Source organism: Furipterus horrens, unplaced genomic scaffold, assembly GCF_987537825.1.
Source record: "Furipterus horrens unplaced genomic scaffold, mFurHor1.1.pri manual_scaffold_15, whole genome shotgun sequence".
NCBI classification, from domain to species: Eukaryota; Metazoa; Chordata; class Mammalia; order Chiroptera; family Furipteridae; genus Furipterus; species Furipterus horrens.
The window spans coordinates 2011328-2027293 of NW_028327185.1; the positions used below are offsets into that span (position 1 = coordinate 2011328).

The 15966-nt window shown below is 50.1% G+C and overlaps 1 protein-coding gene across 5 annotated transcripts in view; it reads right to left on the reverse strand.

Annotated features, from left to right (window-relative positions):
• Nucleotides 1–2941: 2941 nt before the first annotated feature.
• The window catches only part of NEK7 (NIMA related kinase 7), a 60039-nt gene continuing 47014 nt past the window's right edge, over nt 2942–15966 (reverse strand). For all 5 annotated transcript variants that reach the window (XM_090263195.1, XM_090263196.1, XM_090263197.1 and 2 more), the window contains 4 exons: nt 15580–15687; nt 12723–12817; nt 8682–8795; nt 2942–3311 (listed from right to left, as the gene is read on the reverse strand). In XM_090263195.1, coding sequence (XP_090119321.1) covers nt 3201–3311; nt 8682–8795; nt 12723–12817; nt 15580–15687 — 428 coding nt within the window. In that variant the 3' untranslated portion in view covers nt 2942–3200. The remainder of the gene's footprint in view (nt 3312–8681; nt 8796–12722; nt 12818–15579; nt 15688–15966) is intronic.

Consider the following 15966-nt stretch of genomic DNA (forward strand, 5'->3'; position numbering starts at 1 on the left):
CACGGCACCGCCAGCCCCCGGCGACCTCGCAGCCTCGGCGTTCCCAGGCGCGGTGACGACCTCCGCTTGGTCCGGGAGCAGAACTTCCACCGGGACTGGAATGACGTTCCAGTGACGAGAATTCATCCGTTGCCTAAATCCTGGACTTTTTATAACTTCAGAGAAGGTTTCTTAGGCGAAGACAGACGTGATTTACCGAAGGGCGCGAGGACCCGTGCGCGCTTGCCTGGCTCACTGCGGGTCCGGGGGACCGCTTCCTCGGGCCGGGCAGAGCTCCCGCCTGCCGCCCTGGGCGGCCACAGCCGAGGCGGCTCCAAGACGCAGGGACGCGCGTGCGCGAGAACCCACTGAGAGCAGGACGTCAGGTGGGGTGAGCCATGGCGACTTCGGCGGCAAAATCACAGACACATAACACTTCACTGTGCTTGTTTTTTTAATTTTCTATTTTATTAGGACAATATACAATTTTCAAAGCTAATATCAGTTTTTCTTAGTATGTGTATTTAAGGCATAACAAAATAAAAGTATTTCACGAAAGAAGTCCACATTACAGTACTAGTGAAACATGAGGCACAGGGTAGGTACGCACTTGCGAGCTAGAGACATACTACATTCATCTTAAAGGAAAACACATCTACACGAATACCATTTTGGTGACAACGAACACGCGAATGTGAACAGCAACACCTGAAGCGAGCCGACGGGAGAAGGGCCCTCTGTACCAGGAGCCACACAGCCCGGGGCGGTGCTGCCTCGCAGGCCGACACGTGTCACCCACGCGGAGCGCGTCCTTCACACGGGCGGCCCCTGCCCCGGCCCCAGACCTCGGCTTACAGAGCAACGCCACCCACTGCGTCCCCTGGGGAGCTGGTGCCGATGTCCACACAGGGGTTAGAGCTAGATGTACCTTTCATTTTGCTGTCCCTCCAATCAACTCAAATGTCCTACCTAATGAATATAAAATTCACGTATAAACAGAAATATATAAAGACAACGTTTTGCCTGTGATTGTAAAAATTAAAGCTCCTAATCATCTTCATAATTCTTGGAAATGATCCCATTCAAAATTAAAATTTGATTTTCACACAGTGGTTTCTTCAGGAGACATATGAACACTTAGATTAAAAAAAGGATAAGGAGCCAAACGAGAAGTCTGCACACGTGGACAACAATCAGGTCTCCCTGATCACTAGGTTCTTCCCGCCGAGAAGAGAAGCGAAGCCCTTTGCTCACACGTCACCACGAGGGGGTCGCCACTGAGACTCAGCCCCATACCCCCTAAAGCTGGCAAGGAGGAGGAGAGCCTCTGTCCCCGGTGGAGAGCGTCCACCTCAGACAACCCCATCACATGGACACGCGCACGGCACGCGTGGGCAACAGAGGGGCCTAGTCCTCGTCCCGGACGCCAGGCTGCGGGCGCTCAGTGGCGTGACCGTGACCTGTCGGCCGGTCACCAGCACCTGGGGAAACGAACCCCCGGCCCTGGGCCGCAGGGCCTGGCAGGCTGCTGGTCCCAAGATAAACTTACCCTTCGGGCACATGACCAGTAAAAATGCCAAGACTGATGACGTTTGGGAAAAGGAAGAGTTTATACTTTTTTGCCATTTATCGAGTTTTAGTTTATAAATGACTTGAATGCATTTAAATGATTGTAAGAAAAATTACTTACATGAAAAAGACAAGCCCAGCGGTCATATGAGCTAAAAGCAGGTGTCCTCGGAAGATAAGGTCCCCACATTGGCGGGACCATCCACCCCAGGTCACATGGCACGGCACCCTCCCGCGGTGGCTGCCACCGGGCTGTGGCCTCACAGTCCTGGGAGGACCCGGTCACCACTCACACACCGCGGGCACGCGGGGAAAAGACAACTCCACGCCCCGTGCACGACCTCAGCCACGCGGCCCCTCCTGCCCTCTTCGTGCCCGATGCAGCCTCTGCTTGAAAGCTTCTCACCAGAAACGTTCCTCTCACACACATCCAGGCTGTGGGAAAGGCCAGTTTCCGTTTCTTCAAACAGAACCGAGAATTACAGTCGTGCCGACAGAGCTAAGACCGCATCCATGCTCACAGGTGCGGTCGGGACGACGCACGCCCCTTCTTCCTTCCAGCGAGACGGCACACAGGCAGGCCGGGCAGGCCCCGTTCGGAAAGTGTAGAAAAGATGTTTCCAATCCAGGGAAAGTGTTGAAATACCAAATGCATCTTAAGGGTATTCTGTTGTCAGAGAATCTGAAATATTCATGGATAAAATGCACGTACAATATAAATAAGAAAGGAACTTGAAGAATATAAAAAAATTTCCGAAGGGGACCAATCAGAACTTCAATAAAATCTATGAATAAAAACATACACTTTACACTATAGTGTACAATTATGAGCGAAGCATTAAAATTTATAAAGAAACTAAAATATCGTACTGCAAGGTTATTTAAAGGACACTTTTCCAATGTACAAACAATAATAAGAACACAGAAAGAGCCTCGGGCGATGTGCAACCTTCAAACTTCCTGTCACACCAGCCAGACAAATCCTTAACCACTTTTTAAACGGATTCATTTATACCATTTTAATGTAAATAGATCATCAAAGATATGAAGACAAAACAAAACAAAGTGAAAAACTCTTCAGTGTCTGACTCACATTTTGTCCCTAATGTTTTCACATTTAAGAGCTGCATTTTCAATGTATAAGCTAAGAATTTTAAATGTTTCTCAAATAGTTTACGTTGCCATTTCCCTTAAGAATTCTTTAAATGCTACAACGCTAAGAACTAAAACACATACTTCAACTTTTAGGAATAAAATAATCACCCAGGTTCACAACTGTGTTCATCTCAACTGTCCGTGAGCGCCAGGCCCCGGCCAGACACCTGCTCAGGCTGGGGTCCCGCGGGTCTGGCACTGAGAGTCGGCCTGAACACAAGCCGGCCGCGCAGGCCTCTGCAGAAGCACAAACCCCGTGGCCGCCAAAAGCCGCCCGGTTCCGTTTACTCCCCAGCCTACAGTCCGCGCACGCCAAAGTCACCCGCGTTCCGCGGGAAGCCGGCTGAAACTGGTACAGAATGAAGCACAGACGAGAATGTGGTTAAGGACCCACAGCACGTGGGCTCTGAAGGACTCATGTCAACACCCAGACAGAAACGGGAGGTCCGACTCGCACAGAAACACTTCAATCATCTCGGCGAGGCTCCTCCTGGCGCTCAGCTGCTCGCGGTGCACGCGTGCATCCGCTTGGCGACGTCGTACACGTAGGTGATGTCCGGGCGCTTCTCTGGGTCTGGGTTGATGCACATGTTCACCAGCTGTCGTAGCTGCGGAGACAGAACACGAACACTTGTTAAGGACGGGCAGGCTCTGAGCAGCCCAGAGTCACAGGGAAAGCACCTTCTCTGGCTAAATGCTCGTGTGACCAGCAATCTACGTGGCTGCTCTCAAAGCTTTCACAGCTAGGTGAATGTTCTGAGCAGTGCACTCATTGGCGGGTATTAATAGCAAGCAAGGGGTGTTTTCCAGATGGAAGGCTGCCCTTCGGGACAACAGGCGTGGATCCCGAGGATACTGTGCTATGCAAAGTAAGTCTGACAGAGAAGCCAAGAACCGTGTGATTTCAGTCAAATGTGGGGAATAAAACCTGAAGACAGCAGGTGAGCGAACAAGGAACATGGACAAAGCCTCACAGACACAGCCCAGTGTGGGGGTGCCCGGAGGGAAGGGGGTCACAGAAGTGTGGCGACGGGAGGAGACGTGACTGAGGGCGGTGCACACGGAGCACAACACACAGGCCGTGCGTCACAGACGTGTGCACCTGAAACCTAGGTGATCTTATTGACCAATGTCCCTCAAGAAACTTAATTTTTTTTAAAAAGTTATTTTCCACAATCAGGAGTCAGACTTTTTTTCCTTATAAGTACATCTTTAGGAATAATTTAGATCTTTTGCAAATTTGCACTACCTCTTTCTGGCCAATATATTAGCACTTTTAAATTATCAAATTACTATAATTTCTTCCTAGTCATCAACTTCTACCATAAAATTTTTTCACCTAGAGGAAACAGACATGGTGACAAAATCTATACGGGGATCTGTTCATCATGCAGTGAAAATGTGAGGCGTGTCCCCCAGACATGAGTGTGGGGGGGGGCCGTCCCAGAGGAGGGGGTCTGGCATGGAGCCAGAAAAGGGAGGTGGAGACCAGGCTGCTGAAGGTCTGAATATGCAAAGAGACTTTACAAAACCAGGGGAGAAAAAGCTGTTTCATTCAGACACTGAAAGGAAATTTAAAAAGCAACATAAACATTTAAATGAGAAAAAGCATGGAAAGTAAAAATAAAATGCATTACTTATAATATGTCCAAAGGATTATAAAATCGTATCTCATATGGAAATTAATGACTATCTGTTGTCAACAAAGGGGAAAAATACTAATATATTTTGATCTATGTCTTTCTAAAGAAATATCAAAGCCTAGAGGTTGGTACCGAAACTATTACAAAGAAGAGCATGTTAACAGTCCCTGTCGGGGCGATAACCCAATTACTATCAAGTTCAATCACGTGCGGGTAATGACAATAGGCTCCTCGTGCATTACAGCTCCGGGTCACTAACACCGTCCTCAGCAGAATAATGAAGCCTGGTGTACGGGCGCTGTTTCTTCTTCACCCCCATCCTCATCCCTCTGAGACCAATTACTCTGTCAGCCTCCCAGACGGGCCCGACCTCCACCTATTCAAGAACGCAGTTGGGCCCCCGAAGCGGGTCTCATACGTTAGAGCACACCATGGTCCGCAGCATTCGATATTTACACGAAATGATTAGGCGCGTCCGATGTGTGCACCAGCGTGTCACAGTGACGGGCCTGGGGAGGGGGAGGGGAAGAGAAGCCCGTCTCGTGGGTATGAGGGAACGTAATGTCTATATCACACCTGGAGATCAGTCCGTGCCCTTCAAAAACTGGGAAAGTCTACAGAGGTCATGCGGATCTACAGGATCGCGCTGAACCTGTGTCTTTAAGGAGCATGTCCCCAGTGTCACCTCAGAAGCATAAGTGGACAAAGGGCCTGCCTAACTGTGTTTTTAAAACAAATATGGAACATTTGAAGCTTAAAGATCAAATCGGATGTGGCAACTTTAAGTGAAGTGGCCGACTGACATCATAAATGATGAGAATATGAACCTTACTAAATGTTTGAGAAAACACACAATGTTGAGATAATTTTAACAAGTGGCAATTATGGATAGTATTTAATATTAGAATATATTTCTTTCTCCATTTTAAAGTAAAGTACTCTCGTTTCCCTTGGCATTGATTACATTATTATAAGGACTACAAAATATTTGTGAAAACACATTTCCCTCCAAACATAATTTGTGCCAGATGACATAACATCCCCAAATATTCCTGGGACAGGGTATTAGGGACAGTCTCCCAGCACCAATTTAAATAACATTAGTTAAGGTCCAGGAAGCACTCCAGGGAATTTATACGGGTCTATGAAAATCAGTGAATCGAGCAACTATAAAATAGAACCATTCAGACTGCTCAAGTGAACAAAAAAGGTTTATAAACAGTTTAACTTCAAAACATGCAAAAACAATCCATATCTGATACTTTCCATCTTACTTCTTTGTTAAAATTCATTTAAAGCAGCTCTTTTATGAGCTAACGGGAGGGTCATGTCATCTGCTACTGACTCACCCTTCTTAAAAAGCTTCCTTAAGCAGAGCCTAAATTCAAATAGAAATCACTCATCAATGTTAGGTGAACACCCAGGTACAACTTCTAAAGCGTTCGCTTCACGTGTCCTTCCGTGAGGGGAGCATTCAGGAGGCCGGGGCCAGCGCCGCCACCGCGGACTTGAACTCCACACGGGGCGGCTCACTGCGGCCCTCCGTGCAGTCTCCGTGGGCGCAGCAGGAGTCTCCTCCTGGTCTCCCGCCACTGCTCCCGGCCGAGCACCAGGCAGAAGCGGGTTCTCAGCAATTGCCTGGGGGAGCCGTGCAAGGGAAGGCGGCCCCGGACACGCGTGGGGGCAGCGCTGGGCTCAGGACGGCCCGCACATGGCTCCTCCCGGCTCTCGGCCACGTGGCCTGTGAGACTCAGGCGCCCTCTTCACTCCCACGTGAAATGGGAGTAGCACCTCAGTCCCCACCTCTTAGGACTAAAGCCAGCGGGGCTCTCTGAAGTCGAACACAGTTCAGCCAGTTTTACTTCAATCCATGTAAATGTGTGCTCTCGAATGACCTAAAAGTGCATTATCGCTGTTACACAGAATCAGGCACAGAAAAAGCGCTGTGCTTTTCTGTCCTTACAGATGGAAGGGACGGGGACTCTTCTGCCGGGAGTGGCCGGGGCAGGTGGGGTGAAGGTGGGGCTCAAGAACGCGGAAGGGGGATCCCAGAGAGCGGAAACAGTGTCCCCCAAACGGGGCAGCCCACTGAGCGCCTCTCAGATCCGCAGGGCCGGGGGTCCCAGACCCTGTCGCCGGTTTACCAACAAAGCAGGCCCATACTGAGCGGCCCTGGGACGGAAAGCTCAGAGCCTTAGACTGCCCTTTTCGCTGTTTCTTACATTTTGCCAAGCTAAAAAATTAAGTTCAACTAGCAGTTTTCAATGAACTGAGCTGAAAGCCTATTATCTAAGGAAACGTTTAAGGGAACGTTAAAGCGTGGAAGCACCAAACCTGCTTGGATGTTCCCCGCATAAACTCGGAGTATCTCACAGAATTCCCACTTACGGAGAGCGAATACTCCTCAGCACGTCTGCCCTCCGAAGCTCCCGTTCTGGGGACTTTCCTGCACAACCGAACAGACCCAAGGAACGTCACGATCGGCACTTTCTACACCTCGTTTCTTTAGGAGGAACTGGTTGCCATGTTTACCGAGATGCTGTCGCCTTAGCAGGCGGGACAGCGGGTGCTGCCAGCGGGAGGAATGGGCTTTTCTTTTTCTTTCTGGGAAGCACAGCGCATCACAAGTTTGCCTGGGGTGTGTCTTCGAACTGGCGAAGCTGCTGGGGGCAGTGAGCAGGGGAAGCCGCAGACCTTCCGTCGGCCCGACTCTGGTGCCGGACCTCACACTCTGCGGCAGCGGCGACGGGACCCCGCAGGCAGGCGCGCCTCCACCAGCCGCGGGCGGCGTCATTAAAATCCCGGAAGGTCACCATGGCAACTGCCTGCCGAGGCCTCGCTGCGCGCTCGGCATCTCCTCATCAGCTACCATGTGAAATGCAAATGCGGACGGTCTGAAAATTAGTGCCGAGGAGCAGGGGATGAGGACGCAGACACGTGAAATATTCATGCGCCCGCGGAGCGGGAGGCGGCGTGAGTGGCACAACAAAGCCGGGCCCTGACAGCCGCGCGCCGTCCTGCGGGACTGTTCGCACCCCCGCGTCTCCGCCGAGCGCTCTGAAGCCGCGGCTGGGAAATGCCACGTTCGCATGCCGGCCCGAGCTAGTAATTAAAACGGCTACCGGAACAGCCCGGACATCAAAGAGAGGGGACGCTTCTAAACGGTCCTCCTGCCTGCGAAGGGTCCACTCCAATTACCTAAGTGCGGTGCTGGCAAACAAAAAGCCCCGCATTGCTGGCGAGCTGCACCCAAACCACCCGAAAAGGAGGCATGATCACATTCCAGGGCCCCAGATGCGTTGCGTGGCGAACGCTCCCGGGAGACACCCCTCACCCACGGTACCCTGGCCCAGTCTTCCTGACACGAGCCCTCCATCTCAGCTTGGCAGAGGGCGCGCCCGCCTCGGCGGTGACCCTCGCAGCGGCTCTGCGCCTTCCCTCGGCTCCTCTCCGCTCGCCTCGGGCGACACCGAGGCCCGCGGCTCCTGACAAGGTGAGATGCCGAACTCAGGGCAGTGTGGGCTCCGGCGGGGGCCGGGGGGCGCTCGCCAGTGAGCTCCCCGAAGTCCGTGAGCACTGGGCTGGCCTGCGCCCTGCGGCCCGCACCGCTCCTTCTCCCCCGGTCGGGTCAGGACGGAGCTGGTAAAGTGAGGACCTAAGGGGTTAAGTCAGGACCTAACTGGTAGATTCAGGGTGAAACTGGTCAGTCAAGTCGGGAGGAGGCTGGCGAAGGCAGGGCGTTTGAGGCTGAAATGGGAGGCGCGGGGAGAGCAAAAACCCTTCGTTGCCAAGGGCTGGCGCAGCAGGCGAGGGTTCGGACGCGGGTCGTAGGAAGGGCAAGTCTCCTCCAGTGTCCCCTGCCCCCAAGCGCACTTGGCGGCGCGCCTGCAGCAATGACCGCGGGCACCTGGCTGAGCCGGTGCGGGGCACACAGGACAGGGGCTGTCCGAGGAGGGCGGCAGGGCCACTCGGGGACGCCGCTCCGGGGTTTTCAAAAACCAAACAGGAAAGGCGTTCTGCCGAGAAGGAAGGTTCTGGCGGCCTGCGGTCCTGAGACGGAGCCGACGCCGGCCTGGGTCTGAGCGGCTGGGGCCCCGCCAGGGCCCCTGACGGGGTCGGCCGCCCCGGGAAGTGGCCGCGGCGACCCCACGGCCTGGCGGTGTCCGCCCCGCACACGCACCGTGGAGAGGCCCCCGGGGCCGCGCATCTCCGGGGGCGTGGGAACAGCGAATGGGCCGCCCGCGCCGCCCGCACGGGAAGCCGCGCGCACTTGAGGGCGAGGAGCGTGGCTCGCGTCTCGGCACAGCGCGGACGCCGCCGGGGACCCCGACTCACCTCCTCCGAGTAGTGGTCCGAGGGCAGGGGCGGGTAGTCGCACTGCTCGATCTTCTTGCACAGCGAGTACAGGTTCATCTTGTCGCCGTAGAAGGGACTCTGCAGCGCCGCCATCTGCAAAACGCGCCCGAATGCGGGCGCAGGACAGGTCACCATCTGGCCCGGCGGCTTCAGCAGGTGCTGATGCCGGCGGAGGAGAACTGCACACCCTCTAAAGGAAGGGGCTGGGCCTCTTGTGTTTATGAACCCCCCTTTCTGGTACTTATCTAGTGACTTCTAAAAACCTTACTTCGACTTCTGGTCATTTTTTTTTCAACATTTAAAATTCCCTAAAAGGGAGAAATGGTTAGCAGTATTCATATACACATGCAACGTAAAAATTGAGAGAGAGAACATAAGTAACTTAAAACTCCTTGTACCTGCAGTGCCATGAAGGCCACTCGTATCATCTCATGACTAAACAGACATGGATGGTTTCCATCAAACACGTAATGGCCGAAAAACCACAAAACAAAACTAAGGTAAAACTGAAGTATAACCCAGCAGCGGCTAGGGGAGAGAAGGCGGAGCTCTTTCTCTTGTATAATAGTTACAGGAGGAAAAAAAAACCACTTCCATCTGAGCTAGTAACTGGTCCTCAGGCCGGTTACCATGACCCAGAACTTTTATTTTCCTTTGATAACGTCTCAAAAACCACTAAGTATGTTCAAAAGCTCTACGAGTCAGGGGCGCTACCTCAAGGCCTCCAAATGAGATGTTTAATACAGAAAAAAATGACTCAGAGGATGAACACCCTTAAAAAGACATTATTGAGTTTACATTCACTTCCAGACAAGGCTCCAACTTGACATTTAAAGCGCAAAGCAAGGCCTGCAGTCAGCAGGGTCGCCGACTATAAATCAACCCAGAACGTCCGCGGCCCGCTCGTCCCAGCCGCGGCGCAGGAGCGCCAGGCGGAGTTGCGGGCGCCCGTGGCCAGTCACCCTTTTCTGCATGTGCTAATAAGTCTGATTTGGGGAGGACAATGGGTACACTCCCCAGACAGGCAGAGTGCGTGTGAAACACGCTTGTCCGTGCCGCGCTGCTCGGGGGGGCGTCAGTGGGGACAGGACAGCGGGAACTGGCGCTCAGCTGTCTGCGGGCTGGCCGCAGCTTAACCCCTGCGGAGCCGCCGCGAGGAGGGCCGGCCTGGCCTGCGTTTTATACAAAACCCACGCAGCCCTACAGAAAGGCGCCTCAGGAGGAGCGGTCCCCCACGAAGAGGAGAGGGTAAGAACTGGAATGTCCCCAAATACAGAAGCCACTCCATCGGAGAGGAAATTTCTAAGGGAGGACCTCCCATCACCACGTTTTTGTTGTTTTGTTCAAAATGCACGGGCCCTTGGGAAGAACTAGGCTGTCACAGAACCGCTGTGCACGTGGACCGCCCTGTCCGCGAGGGCACGCGCCCTGAGCAAGGCCCACAGCTCATTACCCTGCACCGGGGCTCCTCGAGGGACGGCTGCTCAATGCTGCAGTGTTAAAAAAAAAAAAAAAAGAGCCAGAACGTCCCCTAAGGAGTTAAACAAGAACGGTCTATTTTCATGCATCTCCTGCTTTGACAGATGAGAAATGTCAACTGTCCTGTTTTTATTTCCCGGCTTTTGCACTATTCATCTGGCTCATTAGTGCGTCCCGGCGCTGCCCTGACAGCTGCCCGCCGCCCGCCCGGCAGCTGAATCTTCCAGGCTAATTTGATCCTCCACACTGAGCCCAGCGCGGGATGATTGACTTGCTCCCTGACCTCCAGGGTCTGACTCTCCTGATTAGTATTCCGGGGGCGTTGGAGGGACGGAAGCCCACTGTCTGTCTTCGGGGCTGGTGGCAGCTCTCTCTTTTTTTGAACTGTAAGCCACCAACCTACAACCCTGGAAGGATGCAGTTGCTGAGCTGAACAATAAAGAAACGTGTAGAACCGGCTTTTCCATGTACAGGGCCGTGTAGCAAAAGCACAGCGTCTCGGTTTTAATTAGCAAAGGCTACTTTGTTGCATAACAATTAAAGCGGCACTGCTGGGGGGGTGTGTGTGTAGGTTTCAGGAATATCTGAAAGGCTAATTTTCTGAGTTTCAGATACATTTTCAAAAAAGGCGTCCAACTCTTTCATTGTAAATTCTCAGTGGGACACAATGTAAAATATGTAGATAATTGTATGGCCAATTGTTAAAAACTCAATCACTGGGTGTTTCCAGTAATATGAAATTGAAACCTAGCTGGAAGCAGATACAACATAAATGTAAATTAAATCTTTAGAAAAAGTCTAGTCCTTCCAAATGAATTGCATGCAGGAATTGAGAAAATGCACCGGAATGAATACTGATGTTAATGTGATGAGTACCCGAGTTCAGGATCACCCGTAACACACAGAACTCATGGACGTAGGAGCGTCCAGAGGAACAGTGTTTACTCTGGTGACCATTGTCAGTACACGGGAACAGGACTCGCCTCTCAAAGGCAAGTTCAGAATGTAAGGAGTCATTTCAGTTGTGACATGAGAGCTGCCAGCCCGACAGAATTACGCCAATGTCACAGAAAGCATGTGTGACTTCCACCGCATGCTATCACTGCTGAGTTTAATCTCATCAGTGGCATTCAGTCTGGCTGTTTCTTTGAGGTGTTTGAAGGGACGCTGTTGTTTGATAATCTATCAGACTATGGACTGAAGGAATCCAAGGTGACCTAAAAGGGTATAAAATGTTTTAAAATGTATAGTGACTTTTAAACATTATAGTTACTTAATATAATCAATTCAGTTCTTCTTAACATTGTACAAAATTATTAACAGACTATAACACAGCATAAGTCTCTTACAATATCATGTACGTACATAAAAACATATCACTGATTCATAATTTTTCAAAATAAAAATTACCCTAGAGATATAACTTAAGAACATTTAAAAATCCTTTCTTCTTAAATAATCATTAGTCACTTTGGAAGGGAGAAGAAAAACATCTCAAAATAAATAATGTCCTAAAATTTGGAAATGTGGAACTGCAATCAGTAAAATAACAAAGATCATGACACACATTAAAAAATAAATGAAAAAGCAGACCTTCTTTGGCTCCACTTCCAAATGCAGGCAGAGCGATGAACACAGACGGCCTCCCTGGGCTTTCCATTACAGGGACGAGGCCAGGAGACCCCAGGCAGAGTGAGAAGCACGTGTTTCTATGTAGCCACTGAATTCCCTTCACATACATTAACACAGGAAGATGATTCCATGTGTCGTTTGCCTTCATTTTATTTTACTAAAAGTTACTTAAATGTAGACTAATTTTAAATAAACACCTTTGACTCAAAGTCTATACCCCCAGGGAGATGCCCCTTCAATAAAATGACAGAATCCCTGGCTTAATTTGCTCCCTGATGCCACCGGCCCGATGCAGGGGGGGTCCTGGGCTCTGGGGCTGCAGTGTCTGCCTGAGGACCCACCTCCATGACCTGTGTCCCTCTGACCCGTCAGCAGCAGCGGAACGGTCTTCCACCGAGCTGGGCTGATACAAACCATACAAACTGTCACTCGTGACAGTGAAGGTAAGCGATAAGCTAGAGCGCCACCGGCCGCACACTGCGCTCGAAGCCCAGTGCCTCTGTGCGGGAGGGAAAGAGAGATGGGGATAAAGGCCCTTCCTGAGCTTTCACATGTTCAAGCCTCTCCTGCAACGCAAGACAGTTTCTTCACAGATGTTCAAATGCGTATTTTTAAAAGTAAGAAAGGCTGGAATGTCCTATTAACATTAAAAGTTTTTAAAAATAAAATTCTCATCAAAAGCAAAGCCATTTAAAAATACATTAGAGAAAGTAAACGTGCAAGAATGTAGTTACTAAATTCTATTATAAAAGCAGTTACTAAGTCAGTGAATTAACTATTCTTAATTAAAATGTTAATTCTTCATCACCATCCAGGAGAAGTAAGTGCCGGCCGTAAGAGCCGGGGGACGGGGCGGTGCGTCTCAGCGAGCGGCACCACCCGGGCGCGGCGCGGGGCGACGGCACCTACCTCGTACAGGAGGCAGCCCAGGGACCAGATGTCCGACTTGAAGTTGTACCCGTTCTCGTGGATCCTCTCGGGGGACATGTAATACGGGGTGCCCACTGCAGCGCAGCCGAGGGAGACAAGAGGGGCACAGCAATGAGACGGTGCAGCGGGGCTAAGACGTTACCCGCAAAATGCTGGATTAAAAGTGTCACTAAGATAATTCGTTAGGATCAGAAAACTTTCTGAGGACGCTGGGAACGCTGACATTTCCTCTTCCCTCCCTGACCTCACACAGCACATGGGCGTCCCCCCTATACAAGGGGTGGGTGGGTTCGGCTTCAGTTTCTCTCCTTCTGATCACTGATCCAAGGCTGGAATCGGACAACAGCTTCTTCCCAGAACCACTGTTTAATTCAAGAAAGGATGAACGTTAAAGACAGACTGTCACGAGGAGCCTCCGGTACAGACTGAACACACACTCACTGCCTTGGGCCCCGAGCCACGCCGCCGCGGAAAGCGCGCTGCTGGGACGGTGGGGGAGCCACGTGCGGCGCAGGCGGCCCGCACGCAGGGCGAAGCCACGTGACGCCTGTTCAAGAACACTCACTTTCCGAGGTGACAGCAGAGGACATGTCACACTTGGACACGGTGTGGGGAGCACAACCGTACCCTCGAGAGACTCCAGTGCGAAAACTCGGTGTTGGGCTGCAGGTGGCCGGGCGTCCTTCTCCAAGTCAGAGGTCAGCGTGCCGCACTGGGAAAGGCGACAGCACCTACCCCCTTACTGCCAACTGAACGCGCCCCCCACCCAAGGGGTTTCAGCGTCTGTTAGCACAAGGATCAGCGTCAGAGCGCTCTAGTTGGCTTTAAAAAACCCATTCTGTTTTCAGCACGTGCAAGCTTATGTGATAACTAAATTCACGGCGGCGCGTGCAGAGAGAAAACTCCCCGTGTTCCCTCTTCTGGGGACAGTCTGAAAGCCAGCGAAGTGCCATATTGGAACATTATTAGTCTAATTCTTCCCATCTGGATGTTCCCGCTTTCCCTAGAGTACACAGTCAGACAGGAAAGACTTCATCACATATAGCAAATGTAATTTTGGTGGAAAACAGACTTGCCGTAACAGTGGATAACACCCCCAGTTACTTAGACACAACTCGAGGAGCCAACTTGAGGATATAACGTTGGTAAATATTTATGAACCCACCAGATATCTGTGTATAAATCAGACATGGACGGAAAAAAGGAGGAACAGACAACAGTACAAGAACAGTGAGGGACTCTAATACTCCGCTCACATCAATGAATAGATCAGACAGAAAATCAACAAGGACACAATGGCCTGAAACAACACAATAGACCAGCTGGGCATAACTGATACATACAGAACCTTCCGTGCAAAAGCATCAGAATACACATTCTTCTCAAGTGCTCGTGGAACATTCTCCAGCATAGGTCACATGGTGGGACACAAACCAGTTCTCAATAAAACCAAAGATACAAAAATGCACGCGTATAGGCCCCAATCCTGCAAGAACATCGATGCAAAACTCCACGACAAAACATTAGCTAATCAAATTCAAAAAATACATCGAAAAGAATCACAACTATGACCAAGTGGGATTTATCCCAGGGCTGCAAGGGTGTTTTAATATCCACAAATCAATCAACTTGATATACCACATTAACAAAAGATAAAAACCATATAGTCATTTAATAGATGGAAAAGAAAACAACAACTCAATACCAATTTATGGCAAAACACTCTCAACAAAGTGAGTATAAAGGAAAAATAAAGGCCATCATGTATCACAAACCCACAGCTAATATCCTAACAGTAAAAAGCTGACAGCTTTCCCTCTAAGATCAGAAACAAGACAAAGATGCCTGTGTTTGCCACTTTTATTCACAGTATTAGAAGTCCTAGCCACAGTAATCGGACAAGAAAACATATATAAGACATCCAAACTGGAACGGAGGACGTAAAACTGTCACTTATTAAAGATGACATAACACTGCATACAGGAAATCCCAGCGGTGCCACCAAAGTGTTACTGGAACTAACGTATGAATTCATTAAATATGCAGCATATAAAATGAATGTACAGAAACTTATTGTATTTCCACATACTGGTAACTAAATATTATATTAGGAAGAGAAATTAAGAAAACAACCCCATTTACAACTGTACCTAAAGGAGTGAAACACCCAGGAACAACTAACCGAGGGAATGAAAGGCCTGCACCTAAGCACTGTGCAGCAGCGACGAAAGAAACTGGGGCTTACACAAATGAAGGGGATGATATTCCATGCTCAGGGGTCAGAAGAACTACTGCTGCTAAAATGATCATATTATCCAAAGCACCCTACAGATTCAAGGCAACCCCTATCAATATGCCAATGGCATTTTTCATGGAACTAGGACAAAGAACCCTAAAATCTTTATGGAATCACAAATGCTGCAGCTGTCACACTCCCTGGTTCAAACTACGGCAAGTCCTTAATGCTGTCAGCAGACTTTGTGACTTTAATCAAAACAACATATAACAAAACCAACTTACCAGAGGCTACCTGACATAAATGAGAGCTAAGTTTCTATGGCGCTTCATCGATGCCATACTTTATACGTACTCTTCATTAGCGGAGAATTCTCCCTGATCCTTCTCTTAATGTTAGTAAGTGTGACGTAAGGGAGAGTCATGGCGAGAGTTGAAGCTAGGTTGGTTCATTCACATTCTCCTCTACAAGTGTGGCCTGAGTAAAAGCTCCCCGTCACACCTGACCCAGAGCAGGAGCGCTGGCACCTAACCGGTGGGGCGCTTGACGTTAACCTGGGGATGAGGGGACACCGCCCTGGAGGGACCCTTGCTCTCTTACCTAAAGAATGCGCCGCTGTGGTCTTGGAGCTGAAGAAGCGGCCCAGGCCCAGGTCCCCGAGCTTGACCACCCCCGTGGCCGTGATGAACACGTTAGCTGGTTTGATATCTGTGAGCAGGAAAGCAAGGGGGAAAGATGAGGTCAGTTTAGTTATTTTCAAGGATTAAAGACCACTTTTTGGTAGAATTTAAAGTGCATCCTAAAAATAGGTCTGTTTGAATTTTGAAGCAATTGCTTTACTTTGAGTAATTTTTTTATATCTTGATATTTCTGTGTTCTCAGTCGTCTGAGAGACAAATAATCAGTAAAGCGTGGTAAACTTCCCGATGGATTTTCATTTACAGCACATTTTTGTTTCCTATTTTCAAGTAAACCCTTGTGAAATTT